Source organism: Thunnus maccoyii, chromosome 1 (assembly GCF_910596095.1).
Source record: "Thunnus maccoyii chromosome 1, fThuMac1.1, whole genome shotgun sequence".
Taxonomy (NCBI): domain Eukaryota; kingdom Metazoa; phylum Chordata; class Actinopteri; order Scombriformes; family Scombridae; genus Thunnus; species Thunnus maccoyii.
The window spans coordinates 19,877,652-19,899,075 of NC_056533.1; the positions used below are offsets into that span (position 1 = coordinate 19,877,652).

General features: G+C 39.0%; 1 protein-coding gene across 2 annotated transcripts in view; it reads right to left on the reverse strand.

Moving 5' to 3' along the window:
• furina (furin (paired basic amino acid cleaving enzyme) a) overlaps positions 1-21,424 on the reverse strand; it is an 81,485-nt gene that overhangs the window by 15,201 nt on the left and 44,860 nt on the right. For both annotated transcript variants that reach the window (XM_042406386.1, XM_042406395.1), the window contains exons 4-7: positions 17,474-17,569; positions 14,356-14,484; positions 14,052-14,128; positions 4,742-4,830 (exon numbers count right to left, since the gene is read on the reverse strand). In XM_042406386.1, coding sequence (XP_042262320.1) covers positions 4,742-4,830; positions 14,052-14,128; positions 14,356-14,484; positions 17,474-17,569 — 391 coding nt within the window. The remainder of the gene's footprint in view (positions 1-4,741; positions 4,831-14,051; positions 14,129-14,355; positions 14,485-17,473; positions 17,570-21,424) is intronic.

Below are 21,424 nucleotides of genomic sequence, written 5' to 3' on the forward strand. Positions count from 1 at the left end.
CATCTACATGTCTGGATGAAATTGGTGTAACTGTCTGAGTGTAAATTGGTTCAGACTTGCTCTTGTTTTAAGAGAAGTGAACAACTCATCCAAAGTATATTTATATGGTAAATTTAAAGTGATCACTGGCGAAGTGCTTTACCAGAGATAAAACACAAATACGCACATAAAACAATGCAGCAAAGGAGTGCAGGCTAGGGATAGGGAAGATTCGACTATTCCTTTCATTTTTTTTTTTCATGTAGACTATCTGGCAAACAGAAAATCCACTGGCATGTGTTTCAGCAATGAATTTCAGAGTCATGGGAACATATTTTTGAGTATTTAAAAATCAATAAAAGACAGGTGCGTGTGATGCAAGATTTGAATTGCGGCCTTTTTGAATTGTCAACATGCAACGTCGGGCTACCATATGGATTTGTTGGAATAATGAGACAGGCAGTACACATGTATTTCTCTTTAAATCAAGCTCTTAAAGCCATTTTTTTTTTTTAAATTTCACTTTAAACATTAAAAATAATGTAGAAATTAATAAACGAAACAGTACAAAATAAATTCACAGCATTGACCGCTATGAAATAACTGACATCTCTTCTTCAAAAGGACAAGCCTACTTCTTTATATAAAAATATATTTGATTCCCCTTTTTTTATAATTCCTCACTGAAATTTTATCCCTTTGCATTTTTGAAGCTTCTATCTGTTTTATCCTTTTCTTGTAATGCACACTAATTGACCAATTATTTCTGCTTCAAGCCCAGAAGGTTTTCTTGCAATGGATCTCTTTCCTTGTCTGGGCAACATTCCTCAAAAGAGAGAGTGGTGAGGAATCAAAGACACCTTAAAAACAAACTAATTTCTGTCTCTGATGCATTGCAGGCCAGTTTACTCCACGCTGCTCTATACGGGTTAAAGTAACCAAGCACTGGCGCTTTGAAGTCCTCCAAAAGCATCAACCAGGCTCTGAGCTGCTAGTGTTTCCATGGCAGCCTGCACTTCTGTAAGAGGGTCATGTGATTTGCTGAGGAGACTCAAGTATCTCCAGTGCCCGTCAAATCCCAAAAAAGAGTGAGGCTGACGGAACAACAAGGTTCAGTCTTTTCTGTGCATATGCTCAATACAGGATTATAAACATCAGTGACTCATGAGTGCCTCATTAACTCTCAGGTCGCAATACAACTCAACACCAGTAATTTCTTTCTTTTTTTTTTTTTTTTTTTTTTTAAATTATACAAATGTGTGATTAACTGATTGTTCAAAATATACTTGGTAGTATGCTGTTTGAACATTTTGCCTCTATATTGGAAAGGAGGAGGTTTCCTCTTCCATTTGTTTCATCCTTTACTCAGAAAATGTCTGAACACATTTTTAAAGCAATACTTCAAATCTAAGCTAATTTGCTTTCTCACCCAGAGTTAGATAAGAAGATCAATACCACTCTCATGTCTGCCCCTTAAACACAAAGCTACAATCAGGAGATGATTATCTTAGCATAAAGACTGGAAGCAGGTGGAAACAGCTAGCCTGGCTTTGACAGGAGGTAAAAGCTTTGTATTTAACAAACAGACATGAGAGTAGCATCAATCTTCTCACCAAACTCTCAGCAATAAAGTGAATAAGCGTATTTCTCAAACTGCCGTATTATTCCTTTAAAACTCAGTAAAACAAAGAAAAACAGCGACATGGAAACATCAACTTAAATGGACACATGGACTCAGTGTTGGGCACAAACGCTTCATTACAATGTTTTTTAACAAGATTCAGACAGTTTGATGTGGTGACATCTGTAAATAGCAGCTATGAACCAACAATTGCAGTAATTTAGCACTTCAGGCCTTAATTTATTGCACTTTTGTTGGAAGTGAGATTTTTTGTTTGTTTTGGTACATTTACCCTTGACAAACTTATGAATATTGAAGGCCAGCCGATCTGGGTTTGGAACTACCAAGGAGATATTTCACAGGAGGGTCCCCAGACTGAATAATGAGCTACATTGCTGCAGGTGGCACGGGGGCATGTGGGCAGATGATCTTGTACAGAAGACTCACAGAAGCTTTTGTGCTGTTCCCTCTGCACCCTAACTTTCCAATACATATTCTCTGGCCACCAAAATGAATGTCCTGGCCCTGCTGCTTTGGACTACAAATGACTATCTGTGCTCCTGCCTTTTGTGTCTGATGTATCGGAGAACATTGTGTCTGCCTGGATTCCAGCTGTTCAGAGTCATTATAGGACTTGCACAGTCTGGAGTCTCTCGTGTTTCTGTACTTTGTATGCATCTGTCAAGTTTAATGCTCAGTAAATGTTTGAGATCTTGTGCCAGGGTAAAGTTTCATACTTGAACCTTACACCTGACAATAAAATGTTTAATTCTGAATGAAAACTTTTTTTTTTTTTGTAGAGCTAGGCATACAGCATTGCCAGGGGCGACTCAGAAAATTAAGATAGGACATTATAGACCACAGAAAGCACAGTTGTACCTCAGCTTCACAATTCTCGAGGTGTAGAGGGAGAGCAAACACAAACAAACACACTCAAGGAAATTAGTTGCTGAATTTTTTTTTAATTAAACTAGTTCTAAAACTAATGTTAGAAAAGAGCCTTGAGTGTGGATAAAAGCACATGTGAAGGTTTTTCACAAAACTGTTGCTGCCTCCTGCTGACCACACACAGCCCACTTATGTTAGAAAAGCTGAATGCCATGTGGTGTATTCCTACTGGCCATCTGGAATGATCATAAAGACTAGGCTTATAGCGTTATTCTGTCAGGATTCAAACTTGATACGACAGCTGGAAGTAGGCAGGAGGCTATTGAGATAAGCAGAGAGGTAATGAGATAGAGCACACACTGGTATAAGAGGAGCTGCTTACAGTTAAAAAGGACCACACATCATTATGCTACATCCTGGATTCAGCAGAACCCACATTAGAGTGAAATTACTGAAATTACAACACATCCTCAGCACAGGAACAAGAAATAAGCAAGCACCAATACAAAACATATGTGCATGAGTACCAGTGATGATCATAAATACAATTTACTTTATCCCTGATTAACCACTTCACATGGTTTCAATTTTAGAAATCACACTGGAAGAAAAATGCTAAAATAAAACACCATGAAATACTACATAGAGATGTTTAATATGCAAAATTTATATAAATGATGTTTTATTTATATCAAAGAAGCACTGAAGTCTCTTCCAAAGAATGGGAACAGAAACTACAAAAACAGTTTACTTCCCTGTAGGCAGCTGCAAAATAACTCATCAGTGTGCAAAATCCTATTTAGAACAAACAAATTAATATTTCATAATATTTTGCCACTGTCACATATATTGTATCTTCCTGTAAATGAGCCTCAGCTACTTTGTTTGTTTCTGGCATTTATGAAACATACACACACGAAATCCTAAACCTAACTGTCAGTTTCATCATTAAATTATTATGTTTGCTTTTAATAGCGTCATTGAATAATTTTGGGACTACAGTCAAACTCTGAGGCCTTAAATACAACCGCCCACTTTAAGTTGTTTTTTGTTTTTTTTCTGAACCCACATCCCATTTGCTGAGCTAATTAACACGTTGACACCACAACTGCATGCACAGTCAAAGAGTGGTTAGCTTAAATGCTGTTCCTTGCACGTATTGCGGCTTGTTCAAAAATTTTCTCTATCTTTTTCCCTTCACCCACAACCCATAAATTAAGCATTTGCTTCCTAGATAAAAAGGGTGATGAGAAATCTGTTTTAAAACAATGACAGTTAAAGGGAGTGAGCCAGAAATTAAAATAAACAGAAGCTATTACAAAAATGTGTTTGGTCATAATGTCATTGGAGCTACTTACTTAATTAAAACAAGGGGAAGATGAAACTGAGCAGCACCCGGCATGATCAAAATGGCAGTTACAGACACCGGGTGATGAAATTTCACTGGCCAGAGTGACACAATCAAGTATTGAGCATGTTCAAGTCGCGGTTGCGTTCTCAGGGAATAGCGGGGGCCGACATCACAGCAGGGTGGCAACAAGACCTTGCCAAATGTGTGTTCTGACAATTTGACTTCACCCCCGTCTGTGACATGCTTCAACAAAATCTTACGGTGGGCGTTTTGCCTTAGATAAACTATAAAGACAGCTTTTTCAAGTCTGCAGTACGACAGTCAAACTCTGAGCTCCCCTCTATCTCTTACTCTGACTTCTTTAGAGACTCCACCAGCACAACCATATGTCTCTAAATAAATAGTTAACAGTTTATTGGGTGAATCTGTAGAATCTTAACTCTATTTTTTGAGGCTGTAGCCAGCAGTTGAAAGGTGTTTATAATATTTTGTCCACATCAATTCACAGCAGATACATAAGGGAACAGAATATGAGAAATAAGATGTGCTTTTCTGTTTAACTTGTCTACAAGCTGACAGTAAATGTGACATTGAGTTAACACAGCTTCCAAAAAAGCTACAGCATAAGTACCATTTCAGAAATTTTTTCACATTTGTGCTTTTTCAATACTGTTACTCCATGCAAAACCAATACACTTACAGTGCAATCCGGATCACGACTGTGATGATGCTCAAAAAGATTTAGTGGCATGCTGTGCCCGAGAAATAGACTGAAAATAACTCTGACGTTGCAGAACAACTGTTTCAGCTATTCTGGCAGTCATAAAAGAAAACAGATGAAACCAAGGTTGTCCCTGTGAGTTCAAATCAATCAATCAATCACTTGTTTTATTTGACTGTACCTCCGATCTTGGCATTGTAAGCCACACCAACTCCACAGATCCCATTGTTGGCTACGGCTGCCACTTCTCCTGCACATCGTGTTCCATGCCTGGAGAGAAGGGAGAATGAGAAGGTGAGAAGCAGGTTTAAAAAAAATATGTACTCTAAACGTCATTCAACTAATGACCCAGCATTTTGTCATATACACCCGCAGGTAGTGTACTTGTCTCACAACGGTTGCCTGTGAAAGAATGTGCTCCCTAAAGCAGCATGATCAAGTTGTAGACTGAGACAAAACAAACACATGGAGACAGGTTCTTGGCTTTGATTCCTTTAAACAAATCTGAATTCCCATTTGTCTAAAAGAAAACATTCAGCCAATCAGTGGAGACTACCGTACATTTTCTGTGGCCTGCTAGCATTATTAACCTTGGACTGCCTTCAGGGCTTGAATGAAGTCAAAAGAAAGGGAAATAAGATGACACACTACCATCACACATGAAAGGATATTTTGAATTAGATTTGCCATTTCATTTCACAATGGGTCTTTCATTAAGCTTGAGCTTCTGTAGTAATGGATCTAGCTCTGGGCACCGCAGAGTTGAGATCCAAGAAGCCAGTACAGAGGGGCTGATCATCACATTCCAGTCAGGTGCGTTCCCTTGGTCTGCCAGATGGAAACGCACTCTTAATACCCCTCAAACCATGGTGCAATCCCCACTGGATTGTAGCCATTCCCAGACAGGAATGCTAGAGTCGAAGCAACACTGAGCCAGATCAGAAAAGAACAGAAACAGTGGACTTTTACTTCTGAAGGAACTATCTTTGCCAGCAGGCTTCCATTATGGCGTTCTGGGTCACCAGCATGGATGTATTATAAAAGCTGGATAGGGCGCCGCCGCTCAGCCTTTCAGCCAATTTTTACCAATGGTCACTCGCAGTATCGCAGCAAAAGATCAACCTATGGCCCAAAAAACATTTTCCCTTAGACCAACATTGTAAAGGAGACGTCTGTAAAAGCTGTTGACAGGACACCTTGAACTGCAAACAAGGTCAATTATGACTCTTTTTATTATGATTTTTTGATCCATGAAGGTTTTATATTAGTAAAACTTTCCTCAAGCCAACAAAAGCGATCTAAAAATCTGTGACATCATCACAATGTAAAGTCTGTGGGCTGAGTGGGAACTCATCGGCGGGGCCAGCAGGGGAAACACTTCTGCTCATATTCAGTACAATGTGGAAGCAAACCCAGATGCTAGAAACTTTTTTTGGCGTATGCACCAACCGAGTAGTTCTTATTGGACTGAGTGAGCACCATTTTCGGTCTGGTATCCAGCTCTTGAAATACATCCATGGTCATCAGCCAAACCAAAATATGAGAATCAAAAAATCACAGCGGCAGCAAACATCCTCCCCCGATAAAATAGACTACATCTCTTCTCAGTATACTGACACTTACAAAGTTAAATTGCCGTTATTGGTCATTAATGAGTATTAAAGTATTAAAGAGCATTTCAATCTGTTCACAATACAAACTACTGCTTTCATTAAAGATACAGATATAATGTAATAATATGTACAATGTTGCTAGTCCCAAGAAATCTCTTCAGACATGTTGTGAGCTGAGAGGTCGGAGGTTATTGTAATTGGTCACAGTCAACATTAGCACATTATTTTCAGTCATATATACATCGTTCATATTAAACGTGACCAAAGTGTCAAATAATGAGGTAAATGTATGTAGAAGTAATCCCTGTGAGCAAAAAGCACCCGCCTCAGACTGCTCTGATTGCTCGGTTTCCACGTTTTTTTTTCCTACTTTCAGCTCGAGCTGACGTTGGCTTGTGACATTTCTTTATATGGTCATCTGCTCCACGCACAGCGCACAAGTTCAGTGCTCCGCTCCACTAATATTATGCCGTTTTTCCATTGTTTTGGGGCTAGTCACACTGAGCCATGACTTGAGTCAAGCTGGCACACTATGAGTGGCCCTAAAATAAGTAGTTTACCTGTTGGAGGTGTGCTGGTCGTCTGCAGCTCTTCATCAAACATCATCATCACTGTTTCTGCTTGTACTATTCCTCCCTGCATTATTTCTAATCTCCGCTAATATCCGCTGAACAAATAGCTCCAAATATCTCCATGTTTTTGTCTGAACCAGTTTTTAGTGCCGCTAACAAAGCTCCACTAATTCAGTGAGGAACATGTTTTGTTTCCTGTAAATTCTTCCCAATAAGAGTCTCCTGTAACATAACACGACTCGGATAAGGCTGCTCCTCAGCAGGCTTCCGGAAATCTGGCCGATCAGAACAGAGTGGGCTCATCAGGAGGGCAACCTTAAAGAGACAGGAGCCAAGACTGCCTGTTAAGAGACAGAGGCTGAACTGAGGGGCTGCATAAAGGGCCAGCATAAGATAAATAAGGAATTTTCTGAACTGTGAATCATGCAAAACTACTCTAGGGAAGTCCCAGAATAAAAATATAGAGTTGGAAATGAGCATAATAGGTCCCCTTTAATTTATGAGTATTAGAAAACATCAGTTAAACAGTCAGACGCCTGGCTACAGCATGCTCCACTTTCCAGAAGGAAGGCTGATAGTAAAACCATATTAGAACATATAAAAACCTATTGACATAAAAGTAAACACACACACACACACACACACACACACACACACACACACACACACACACACACACACACACACACACACACACACACGCTCGCATCATCTGGACAATTTTCCAGGTAACTTTATCTTGACATTCCTGCTAGTCTGTTGACTTTGGCCTTTTTCAGCATCCGTGTTTGTGATGCAGCTCATGATAGGGAGCAGCTTAGGTGTCTGCGATCAGATGTTGAGCATGCACAGGCCTATGTCGCAAGTGTTCAACAGCCTTTTTCAAATCTTCCTTTGACACATTCAATACTGTATATACACTTGCATGGTTGCATTGCATTGCGAGAACTACTTGCATAATCAGATTTTTGGGAGTGATTTTCATGGGAGTGATGAAATAGATAGGAGAAGATATCCCTCTGCTGCTCCCACTCACTGTTCGGGTCAATAAAAATGTGAAGACGAGTGCATCCATGGGTCAAACATGTTTATGAATTTTGCTTGTGCAATCAGCTGGCTCTGTGTTGTTCATTCAACATGGCTTACAGGAGTCTCTAACATAAAGACATTTTCATTCAACTATCAATTCAAATACTGTGAGCGTAACTGCTCTGTGTGAAGCCAAGCAACAGTGTTAAGTCCAGCAAATGACATTCAAGGTCAAATGTTATTTTATGGTATGTTGGTGATTATCGTGTGCTGTAGCTTTCCTTAACATGTTTTCTGCTTTTTTGGTCATTCTCTGAACATTTCAAATCTGAAGTAGTATTGCACTGGACAATAAAGTATGCATGGCAGATAAAACCCTCAAATCTGAATGCAGTGTTATGTGACATCAAATCCAAAACCCAATAAGACCACAGTGCTGTAATGGGTTTGCCTGTGTAAAGCTGTGTGTAAGCTAACTGCACCCTACAGATATTATACTGTAACATTGCACAACTGTGGTGCAACTACAGCAAAGGTGTGCCATTCTTGCAGCAGGGTTAAGTGTCACCATTGTACTTTTGGTGGAATGGCTCTAGCTGATGCAATTAAGTACCATATTTATAAAATGTGTCACAAATCATGTTTCACCAGAGCTTTTAGCAGAGCTTAAACACAGACGTTTGTTGTTTTAAGTTTGGCTTGAGATGTTAGCACTAAACAGAATAATATTTGTAACAAAAACAAGTTATGATACATAACGTATTCTATGATACTACAGTTTTGTTTAACCAAACCAAAATTTGTAGCAAATCAACCTAAGTATCTTCCAAAGATGTATTAACAACAGTTACACACAAAAGGTCCAAAATACGTGAATATTTTTAAAAAAATATGATGTAGATTTCGGCAAGTACAAAGGTTTATCAATTGATCAGAGAAAATGGCACTAAAATAGGATCTGAAAACATGGGACACTGTAGATATTTATTGTACACACATATTTTAAATAAAGTCTAGGAGCAGCACATAGAAGTCTGTAAAGACTTGTTAAATGGTTAATGTGATTAAATAAATTGTGTTCTGTTCTTCTGTGACCTTTACAAGACATTATTCATCACAGTAAGATTACATGCACACATTACACACACGGCCCTGATCCATTATAATGCTTCATTAAGCTGGTTGCTGTTCATTCAGAATATTACAAATGGCACGCATGGTAAAGATTTTAACGCTTTAGCACCTAAATCTCCAAATGCCACTTTATTCCATATCTACTTAGATACTGACTCTGTGACTTCATCAGTCAACAGGATGATCAGTCATGATGACTGGCCTGAGGGGGCCAACAGTCCTCAACACAAATGAGGGCATTGCATGACTAAAGGAATGAATGGTAGCTCATTGGCTGTCCTCATTTCTAACTGATCCTATGTCTCCACAAGACTGCCGTCACATGAAACCAAACCCAGATCCAACCTCAAGAACCAGGGTTTAGAGAGGAGGCTGAAGAGGTGAGAGCACAGCTCAGGAGATCATCACATGAAGCGGGCTCCAGTGAAAAACACTTCCAGACATTGTCTGCTGGAAAAAAGAGCTGTCACGACAAGTACAGCATTGTTCAACCAGTTGTTAACAAGTCACATAGATTAATTATAACAAGTGTAATATCTGCCCAATAGATTCCCTAACACACTGGCAGAGTCTCAGATTTTAGTTGCTGGATAATAAGGAGGTCTCAACTCTTGTCTGTGCTCAGAAAAATCAACTCCATTAATTGCAAAGATGGTCACTATTTCTGCTAATGCCACAAACCTGAAATGAATCAACTATTCTGCTTGAATAAATTCAAGCATGCTCATGCTTAAGTGGCCTGCTTGGCTTGACGTCCCATACCTTATGTGTTGTACCTTGTTTCTCCTCTTCAGGGAACTGAAGTCTAACAGTCATAACATTTTGATTTATGTTATGAATTTCAATCTTTATTTTGATCTCTCACCAGGATCATTTCATTATCTTAAAACAAAACATACATACTGGACATAAAGCCCAGTAGTCATTTTCTTAGCTTGTTTTTTCTTCACACTGCAACACATTTGGTTTTTGTTCTTGTTTGGCAAGTTGTCAGTAAAACCCTTTCAGAAATTCTTATCATAAATGTTTTTCTATACACATATGTAACCGTTTCAGCAAATGGATATTTATTTCAAATTAGTAATATATGATTGTTAAAAATAAAACAAATGTAAAATATCTGAGCCTTTAATTTATCACAGGCATGTTTACAAATTGATAAAACTGTTTTTCTTCATTCCTGTCTACACGTCACATTTTTACTTCTTTCCAGCTTTCACTAATTTTTCTCTTTTCTAAATTAGATTAGAAAGGAGAAATATTATTTTCTTATTCAAAGAATTGACTGACTTCAATCAAAACACCTTCTGTATCCCATACATTGTGCAACAACTCAGGATTCCTGCAACATACATAGTGGTGATAATAGGAGATTATGGTGAACAAAGAGCAATTTCAGTAAAGTCTTGTTCCGATTACAGCGAGAACAAGCCCCATGGCGGATTCTGAGCACAGAGACTAACTCGGGTTACAGCAACTACAGTTGGCTGCAGGCCTGAGGCCAACAACATGATCAGTATTCATACCCACAGCTGGCAGAACCATTATCACTGTGCAAAACCTCAACTCCCTCTCTCTGGAGACTTGGCTAAAGAGACATGCTATTGTCATACAGACGTATCCAAACTGTGTCTTTGGACAAGATGCAAAGATGGGAAAGTTTCACTGGCCAAGAAAAAAATGTCAGAATATCTGTTCTTTGGTTTACATAAAGTTCTGACTGCAGGTTTTTTTGTGCTTTGTGAACATACAGCAACACACAGATGTGCTACATGTGATAAGTCATAGCTGACAAGTTCTAAATTTGGCTCCTGCAATCTGTGATACATATAAATTAGAAAAACATGGAGAGCCTTCTCAATGTTGAAAAAATAACTAATATGTTTATAAACATCAAATATCAATTGCATAATTAAAAAAAACTCTATTTAAAGCTATCAAAGTATATTTTTATCTCTAAAAAACACATTAGTGTTTCAGCATGTAAGATTTGGCATTTCAATGACATATTGTGAAACATGTTGCCGCCCACCACAGCATTGATCTTTTTTATATCTTCCAAGTCACAGTCCTCACCCATATTCAAAGTCTGGCACACAACATCTTTCATTCACTTGATTTTTCTATCTTGCATTAGCTTAATTATGTTTAAAAAAAAAAAAATCATTGAGGCTCTCAAGGCCATCGTTAGTGGCGTTTGCTGTTCATTAGTCTCTGGGCTGCACTGGACCTCAAAGGTAAACCTGAACAACATGTTATTGCTCTGTTCGTTCTTGAGCTGGTAAATGGTTCTGCTAGTTAACTAATGAGATAGCCTGCAGGACAAAAGGTCTGGTAATGTTTATAGAGTGCGGTTAAGAGATGAATATGAAGAAAATATCTAGCGAGAGATTAATGTAGGGTCCGCTATTGTTAAATAGGTTCTTTCACCCATTGCTGTTAAGTGAATATTTCTAAAGTCACATGTACAATGTGCACTGCCCTCTTGTATTGTTAAACTCATCTTGTTTCTTAACTGTGAATCATCATCAAGAAAATATCTGCATGTTCATTGCAAATGGTGAATATAGCTATTCAGTCATAGTTTAAATTATGTTGAAGTAAATCAGTCAATGAGTTGAGTATTTCTGAAAGACTCCGTGCCAGTTTAGCCAGGATTAATCCAGAAAATGCACATTTGGAAACCATCCTGATAGGAGTCAGAGGAAAACCTTGGAAAGAGAAACATCTAGATCGCATGCTGTCTTAGATAAACATGAGGGTGAATGGTCACATTGCTACTGAGCCATCCTCACTGCTGCCCGTATGCTGGGAAAGAAAGACAGCTTTATGGAGGTGAACAGAGTTAGGCTTTCTGCGGGGAACAGACACTTTCAGTCTTACACAGCCTTGCAGTTTCATGCCCGCCCACAGGTTGTTTACACATGCATCTGCACCAACCCACTGTAAAGTAAGGCACACACAAATACGCTCCCTCTCAATTGGTCTTGCCACAAGGAAGACACGGAGAGCTGGGTGGCGAGAGATAAGGGCTAAGGTGAGCGAGGGCTGGAAAGAGGTTCAGCCAAAACGAAGGAAACATCAATAGTGAGTGTCTTAGCTGGGCTCTGGGCCACTGTGAGCCGCCAGAAGAACTTAAGCGTGCCTTGGCATAGATTTTGTATCTGTGGAGCTGCACCGGCGGGATGTTCTCCCACATTCTTCCACAAGAAATTCCAGCGTTTAGGGGTTTGTTGATGGCAGTGGTGAAAACAGTTTCAGGCACTCACAAAGAATTTTAAAAACACATTCTTACTGGGCTCAATAAGAAAATGACGGCATATTGTTTCCAAAAACTTTTACTGATAACTGTGCTTGTGAGTAATTCTGCTCTAAACAAGTAAATTCTACTTTCAGTATGAAAACAATTACACACTATCTACAATAAGACCACCTCCTATATGCTTGACAGCCTCAAAGCTAAATTTAAACAGCATTAGCACAGTTACAGTACGTGTAGTATACTGATGGTGCCAGCTCTGGGCTTTTGTCTCAGTTGGCCATTTTTGATTTCCATCCATGCCTAACTATAATCTTCTCTGCCCATCATCAGTAATCATGGTGAGCTTCTAGATAAAAAAGCCTCTCAAGCCAAAGGCCCACAAACAGCAGATTACAGCAAATCAGAAATTAAAATCGGAAGGCAGACGGGCGATGGGACTGAAGGAGAACGAGCAGGGGCCCTCCGGAGCCAAGAGATTTGTTCTGTTTCATTAATGCTGATGAACTTAATTCAATCAATTCTCTACGAGACATCACTGTGGTGATAAACAACTCCTAATGCCATCTGCAGAGGCCACTACAATAAAGCCGTTTTCTTCACATACTACCTTAATCTTAGTGTAGATTTACTCTACTTACCCAGGAAATAGAAATACCCTGGTGGTGCCTGTCTGATTTAAGAGGCCAAAACAAATCCATAAACATGGAGATGAGGGCATGATTCACAATATCAGGGTTTTCCCTGCCGATCTAATTCAAAAGCTGGCCGCCTTTGTATTACTGGCCACCGCCTTTGTATTGAAAATTCCGGGATGTGATGTTGACGGAACGAAAAAAGGCGAAACTCAACTGGAGGGCAGTGCAGCACACGGACAGTCTATAGCACACACACACTCAAGACAAGACTGGCTGAACAACACACACTGCAGCATTAAACAAACCAACTCTGAGGTGAAGAAAACAACTCTGTGCTCAGTCTGTTTCACCTCAACAGCCCTGCGCCCGCTCAGTGTTTTGGACAGCGATGTCTTTCCCCGGAGCTAACAGTGCAGCAGAAAGGCTGCTCTCCACTGCTGGAGATATAATGTTAATAACAACACATAACAATAACAACACTCTGCCTCCCCCTCATTTTGTTATTCTCATACAGGCAGAAGACTGTAAGATGCTTACAAATTAAATAAATCTAAGTAATGCAGTTAACTTTTTAAAATAAAAAGGCTGCGGACCATTTATCTTATCTGCCAGTTCTGTCTCATATTATATTTCAGTGGAATAAGGACATCAGTGAATGGTTTGGCACACAGTATACTGGAGCAAGGCACTGAAAATAGTGCCTCCTTTTCTTTTAATGACTCGAATCGTTGTTTTTTTTCCCCATATTTTGTTCCATCTTGGTATAAAATTGAAATCCCTATGGATACTTCTGTCTGTCAAAGCGCATGACACTCTAAAGGTGCACACACAAACCACACACACATTCTCCAGCCTTTGCCCCCTTTGTCTCAAAAAAATCCAGGGAAAACCCTGATTATGTTGTAATTGCCCATTTTTGGGAAAGTAAAAACAATTAAATGGTAGAAAATTATAATGTCTTAGATGAAAACCCCCTAGGCTACAACCTTTAATTGGATACGTTCTGATAAATGGTGCCCTTTGCCTAAACAATGGGTGAGAAACAGCCAGAGGCCATATTTACATGTCAACTATCACCTGTCAGACAGTGAGGGGGACAAACTAATGAGCAAGTGCAGTTGTATCCTGACATGTCCCCCACACAGTCTGCATTTAGAGAAACACAACAGGGTGGCTTCATGGTAGGTCAAAAGACAAAGAGAGGAGTTAAAATCAAAAATGTTATGTTATCTGTGTAGATTTCTACCTGTTGTCATTAAGCTGCGTGTATCTGGGCTGAGGATCTGGATCGCCATCATTCACATCGTAGCTGGCATCCGGGTCCTAAGAAAAATCAGATAAGCCGTTGAAGTCAGATGCAGAAGTTTGGAAAGCCAAATCAGCTTGGTGCATTTATGTAAAAAAATCTGCAGACGTTAAAAACCTTGAACTCTGTACACAGCAATCATTCCTAAAATTACTCAATTTCAATCTGCTGTATTTATTATCTTTATCATTGTCTCCTGCTGACAATTTCTCTGTGTTTCTATTCATTTAAAAGCTGTACTCACATAGTTCTGCATCAGGTCAGGATGGTTCTTCTCTATTCCATCATCCAGGATGGACACCACCACCCCTTTACCTGTGTAGCCCAACTGCCAAGCAGCTTTGGCATTCAAGTCACGGTGGTTGCCGTTGTACTGAGGATGGAGAAAGCAAATAGCTTAGATGGAATCTAATTATGTGAGAGACACCTGAGAGCTGACAAGAATGTGCTTTTAACTAAATCTGGAATGGCTTAGTCTTTTTTTTTTTTTTTAAAGGCAATCTTCTAAGACATTTTGATAAAGTCTGAAGAATCCAGGAAAAAGACGCTGCTTATTGAATTTCTTCTTCCTTAGTGAAAAGCTAAAGTTTCCCCAATGAGAGGAAGGCAGTATTGCACGGTAACGAAGAGTATTTCTATTCTCTAGCGAGTGTATTCTGAGTGCCACGCTTGCATTCATTATTAATACCCAGCATAGCAAAACAGCACTGAACTGGATGATGGCACACAGTAATCATTTTGTATGCTTTTTGATATGCTTTTGACATTCAACTTGACCTTTGGTCAAAAGCCATGTCTGGCTTTCATCTAGTTCAAAGCTCATCTTTTAAAGTGTACTGCTGGTTACATGTAATGTGTCTGGTGCACCATCCACTGCGTTTTCCTCTTATATATCCGACCCTTATAAATGTTTTCCATCAGATAGGAGAGGATTGTTCCGACCTTGTAGCATCATTGACACTTAAACTATCAAGAAGAAAATCAATTAAAGCTGAAAGTTGTGATCTGCAATTCTGATTCAGATTGAGAAAAGCCTTTTGTGGCTGGCACATTGAGTGAATAATAAATCAGAGAGTACAAAGTTTCATTTTGAGTAACTGCTCATCAAGTTCTTTTCCTTCACCCTTAATGTCAATGTTCTCTCTGCATGGATTTCATGTTGAGCATGTGAGCATACATACAGCTTGAGATCTCGTCCATGATTTATCAGTAGAAAGAAATCTGTCTCATCATTTAGATAAATATCAAAAGAACATCAAATATTCATTGTCACTCACAGCAGATGCTGACCATTAGCATCTGTCCATCAAGGACACCCTGCCAACAGGCTTACCCACACTCTCCGCTGGCCAGCCAGGTTCAATTTTAATGAGGTACAGACTTATTTACTGTCGGGAGAGAGAGGCTGGGTAGGGAGAACGACGGCAGCACATTCCAGCAACCTGACAACCTTTGCACTTCAGGATATATATTACCACAATTATTTCCTATTTAACATACACAGAGTGTATTTCAATAATCAGAAACAAAGATAATATTTTTATATAACTCAGCAAAGTGCAGAGGAACTTGCTTACCTCAATGTTTTTATTCAATATATTAACATACTGTTTAAGTGTGAGATACTATCTTGCAACTAAGAAACTGCACACACTCAGCATTAGTGTATATTAGTATTAACTGTCAGAACAACTGAGATGTGGAGATAAACTGCAGGCTCGTAAAATCAATGTGAAATGATGATGATGTGAACTGTGAAATAAACCATTAGAAGCCTGGCAGAGTTTATGAGTTGAAAGTAAACCAGATCAAATTGGCATTTTTGAAGATTTTAATGTATTTTCTCTTTCCATTAGGCAAAGAGTTGGTCAGCAACCTGTTATGTTATGCTCTGTGATTCAGATTACATTGAGCTACTGGCCACTGAAAGTCTTTATTTATTCTTTAGCGATACTAGCAGCATGACACCAGGTATGTCTGTCAGGGAATCAGTCCAACAGAATGAAATATCTCAACATCCTTTGGATGGTTTGCCATTAAATTTGGTGCAGACATTTATGATTCCCAGAGGATTCATCCTCATAACCTACAAGTTAAAAATTCCAGTTTATGATGCAATACCTCTAAAACTTGTGGCCTCATTCCAGTCAGCCTCAGATTAATTCTAACCTAACATGCTGAAATGCTGGTTGGTTATTTGGTTAACTACTAACATGTACACATGCTCTTTTGTTCCCCATGTTGAAATGTTTATATTCTACTCAAAGCACAGCTGATCCCAACAGTGAAAAAGGCTTTAAGAGAAGCAAAGGTGTTGCTCCAGTTTTCATGTCTTTTGGTGTTTAATGAGCTTTACAACCTCATGGGGTGCCAACAGACTTTGGATGTTTTCCACTCAAACGTCTACATCTTTTAAGGACCACAGCATGCACCACACTCATAAATAGCACAACAGAGAGTCGTAATTCTTTCATAGTATTTTTAGCCAAATTATAATATATCAATTGGTCATTTATCTAACTCAAACTATTGTTTGAAGTTGTGCTTAAAGAAATAATAAAAGAGGGACTAAATTAAGCACCAAAAGTGGTTTCATTATCCCTTCAATTCTATGAATTGTTATGAGCGTATGGCACAATCTGTTCCTTCTAGTCACACTGATACAACCAGGCAGTAGGCTTTTATCTACACATTTCCCTTTCAAGCTGCTAATAACTACTCCAACACACCGGGAACAGAGTCTGCCTCTGTTAAAGCACAGATATTTTAAACAACTGGTGATGCAAGTCTGCTTTGCATCACCATGAATCTTCCTCCTGCCTAAAGCACCCTCGAAGTAATTGAAGGAAGAGTGGAGCTGAACAGAAAATCTCAGGGGTTGTTACTGTTGCTTTTAACAGGCCAATGTATCAGTGACATTCTTCAAGTCAAATGTAAAAATCAATCAACTGAAAACCATAGAGCTTCAAGATGAATCACCTCTTTATCTCTCTCTCTCTCTGCTTCCTCTCTTTATTGCTGTGCCGTCTATGGACTAAAGTAAACCATCAATTTCAAAAAGCATGCAATTCAGATTTCAAAGGCGCTTTGTGCGTTTTCGCTATTGTTAAAGCTGAATCCTTTAGGTGAACTCACTCAGATTTGTGCTTGTTCAACAAACAAGATACACAACAGCATTTCCACAAAGCCCACATATTGGATTCATACAGGTTTGTCTTCTGACTCAGGGGAAACATCAAAGTCCCAAATTTAATTACCTGTATTGACTTTAGGTAGATAAAAAGCTCCACCAGTGTGCAGTACTGCATTACGCCCCACACACGTACTTGTTTATTCAATAGAGTTTCTGTGTTCATACTCACCAGGTACCACTGATCTCTGAATTTGGGATCTAAAGGTTCTACGAAGGTGTCCCTCTTTTTCCTCCGTTTCACCACCTGTTGCTCTGCCCAAGTCACCTAAACACAGAAATACACATGTAGAAAAAAGGGTGAATGACAAAACCCTGCTGCAAAGGGCACTGCACACTTTAATATTTAAAAAAAAAAAAAAAAAAAAACAGAAAAAGAAACAATTATGTGCTGGCCATGAGGGTCACCGTGTCAAATGAATTAATAGAGATCCCAATTCTCAGCAGGATGACAGCAGACAGAGTGAGATTAGAGGCACAGGGGTGTCGTGGTCTCCTCACTAATGAGACTCACTGATGAATTCCAGAGCAGCCCGAGACTAATTAAAATTTCTGGATCGGTGTAAAGTGGGATGTGCCCATTTATGCTTATGGGTACAACTAAACATGTATGCACACTTACATATACACACAGACTTACAAATGCAGTAAGAGCCTAACAACACAACAGTAACCCAGTCTGCAGCAGGCAAGTGAGCTTTTGTGGTGTGTGAGCTCCTGCAGAAAGTGTTGACAGAAGCAGAATGCATACAGTGAAAATGAGCCTGCATCTTACTCCCTCTGCAGAACTGTGCTCGCTAACAGGAAAAACGCCCGGGTAGACGAGAACAGAAAAACATGTCTGAAAAGAGAGACGGAACTGCCTGCCGCAAGGACAGAGCACCTGAAGTGAAGGACAACCAAATCACAGCGCACCTCTCTCTTTCTCTCTCTCTCTCTCCGCCTCTGCAGATCACTAGAGACACAAGAGTAAAGAGGGAAGAAGTAATGAAGGTCACATTAGCTGCTACATTGAAGCGCTGCCAATTCAACACTACCATAATGTAACGCTATAATGGAATAATTTCACTTCAAGGAGCCGAGAGGTTTGTGTGTAAGTTCACGTCGGTGTCGCTCCCTTCGCTGGTGAGCAGCTCAATCAGTCTAAGTGGAGGAGACGTTTCCACTTGGATTCATCTGATTCTTAAAGGGAAGATGAGGTCAGCCCTGTGAGGTGCCGCTGTGGCAATTTACACACAAAACTTTTTCACACTGAACATGTGCACTTGGGGGGAGGGGGGACAGTGTGGTTTTAAGGGCCCTGGCACTGCCAAAGTTAGATTCATGTCTTCTGTTCAAGCTGCAAAAGGTCAACTAATATGCCACTGATATGCATGTGCTTTCTGTTCTTGGGTGAGAGGAAATAACTTGTGAGCTGTCTGTATTTGATTAAGGAGGAAATGATGACCAAAATAAACTAGCCAACCATTTTCAAGCCATTGTGAGTCTGACATTTTACTTCTACATTCAGAATACAAATTGTGAAGAGAATATGTTTAAAAAAAAAAAAAAAGGAAACTAACTATGAACTTTTTCTTTGTGTTGTCAGACAGTGCTCTTGTTTTTGGAGGAAGCACAGAAATCTTATCTGCCTGATAAATACCTGTGTGCTACTGCTTCTGCATTTTTTTTCTGGTAAATTCTCTTGCTTTGAAATGCAGACAAACAATGAGCAGATAAATCAAGGTGGTACAGCATGTCAGAGACTGTTAGGAAGAGGGAGTGCACATATATATATTTGCTATTCTTATAATAATGCCAACATTGATGTTTCTATTTTTAAACTATGTAAACTGCATTGCAACGAACCCTATGCAGAAATAAGATCAAATTATATTAAATCTAAAATGAATCCGACCATATCAGCAGCTCTTCACTGAATCAATAATATGCATCTTGATCCACATCAAATTTTTAGAAGGATCTCACATCCCTAAAGATTCACAAACCTCCTCTACATTATTATTACACCCAATTAATTTAGCACAGGGTGGAGGATCGACAGGACAGTTTAGAAAGGCAGATGTTGATGCACTCTTCTCAGTAAAGCTTTAATATTGGCTTTCTGTTTAAGAAAATGGCAGTATCAACTGAAATGGCTGTCTACAATCAGAGTCACAAAGACTTGGTTGTATGCTGGGCACAGATTCAACTTCATTACACTAGTCCATGTGATTTTCAGTCAGATATAAACTATTTTCTCTTACGTCATAAGGCGGCCTGTGTGATTTCCCCTCACACATTTCCTTATCTGCTTTTCAGTCAAACATGAAACGTTTGTTTTCACACATACGTGGTTCAGGAATTCAGAGAAAAAATAATCCTCTTTTCAAAACATGAGAGGGTCTTTGCGTGACTTCTTCACAGGAAGTTACGTATATGGCTGTTTATGACTGTTAATCATCATCACCATCAGTGATTTTCCTCTAAATTGTGCAACCATGTGTCATTTTAATGTCATACACAGATCTTGGAAATGTGAATCACAACTCTGCAAAGTTGTGATTTTCCACTTATTTATGTACTTATTTAGGAGACTGATTTAATCCTAGATGTAAGGGAATTAGAGGACAGATAAGCAGCTTGGGTGGTTTCATAAACTATTCAGACAACAAGGATGTTTGTGCCGTCAACTTCCTGCATAATCGGAATTATCTTTACTTCAGTACTTTTACTATTTAATCTGTGGAAAGCAATAAATGAAAGATTAAAATTAATCATGAATTTTAAGTTATTATATAGAGACCACATTTGAACAAAATATTCTATTTTCCATAAAGTTTTATGCATTTTTACACAAATAACAGCTAAAATCTTTCTTTAATCCAAGTATAAGAGATTAAAAGTATGTTTTAGGAATATACAGTATGTCCCTGATAGCACCCTTACATTAATCACCAATATTTTTCAAAATAGCACATCAATGAGTATCCTTTTAACTATGGTACATTAAAGAATAGTAAACCGGACTTGAGACCAAAGTCCTTATTTCTAACTAAATGTTTTCTTCCGTCTCCATAACAGGAACAATACAAGTTTTATTTTTCAGCGCCAAACTCATAATTCATGTTGAATAGATTTCCTAATTTTGGCAGGCGTGTAACATCAACAAACATTTCCATTTTCTACTTTGCAATTTTTATGTGAGGGGTCTTTTGAAATCCTTTAATAGTCTGTGACAGAACACCAGAGCACAGAAGTTGACAAACAGCATTTTCATTATAAATGAGCTTTGAAAATGGAAAGCGGTGTCTATCTCATACGTCCAGACCAATCCAATGCAGAACTAATGTTCACGAAGAGACTGCTCAGGTAATGTTTAGGCGGTGAGTCCTATCCGTCCGACAAATAGATTCCCCAACCCACTGCTTTGTCCTTCTTCATTATATAAACATAGTATCGTCCCTCTGAGGCTGAATAAGAGTCTCAGCTAAAGCATCATTACCATAAGGGAACATGGTAATACCAGTTATAGTACAGCTCAGTAGCTTTGTCATTTATATTAATGTTAAAGCTTTATCATGTTACAGCTGCTACCATTCTTGTCACAGTAATGAAACTGGTGATAAAAGCCTTGAGCGCAGTCAAACAAACTGCTGAATGGTGAAGTTCCAACGTTTCTGGAGCCGCTCATTGTTCTGCTTTGTCTGTCCTGTTCCTTCTCACATTTCAATTTACCAAACAAAACACTGATGCAAAGGTGGACTCCCCATAACAACAAATAAATAAATAAGTAAATAAATAAAACAGAAGGCAGTAGAAGGCATGGAGGTAGCAGATAGGCCCAAGCTTTAAGTCTTCAATAGACACTATTAACAGGACTCTGTTAGCCAGTGTATGAGATCTGGCAGAGGTCCAGGTGCTTTTGTCAGTAATTAGACACTCTTCAAAGAGAGTTTGCTGTGCCTTTTGTTCAGGCTTCATCTCAACCAGTTTAAAAGCTGTGGGGATGGTCTCTCTGTAGGATTTAAAATTCCTCCTATTAGAAATATTGTTGCAATGTTCCCTTTTTCAAAAATGAAAAGAAAACTGTGGGGTTGATGCAAATGTGAATCAAATTTGCAATGATCAGCTGATTTCTAAA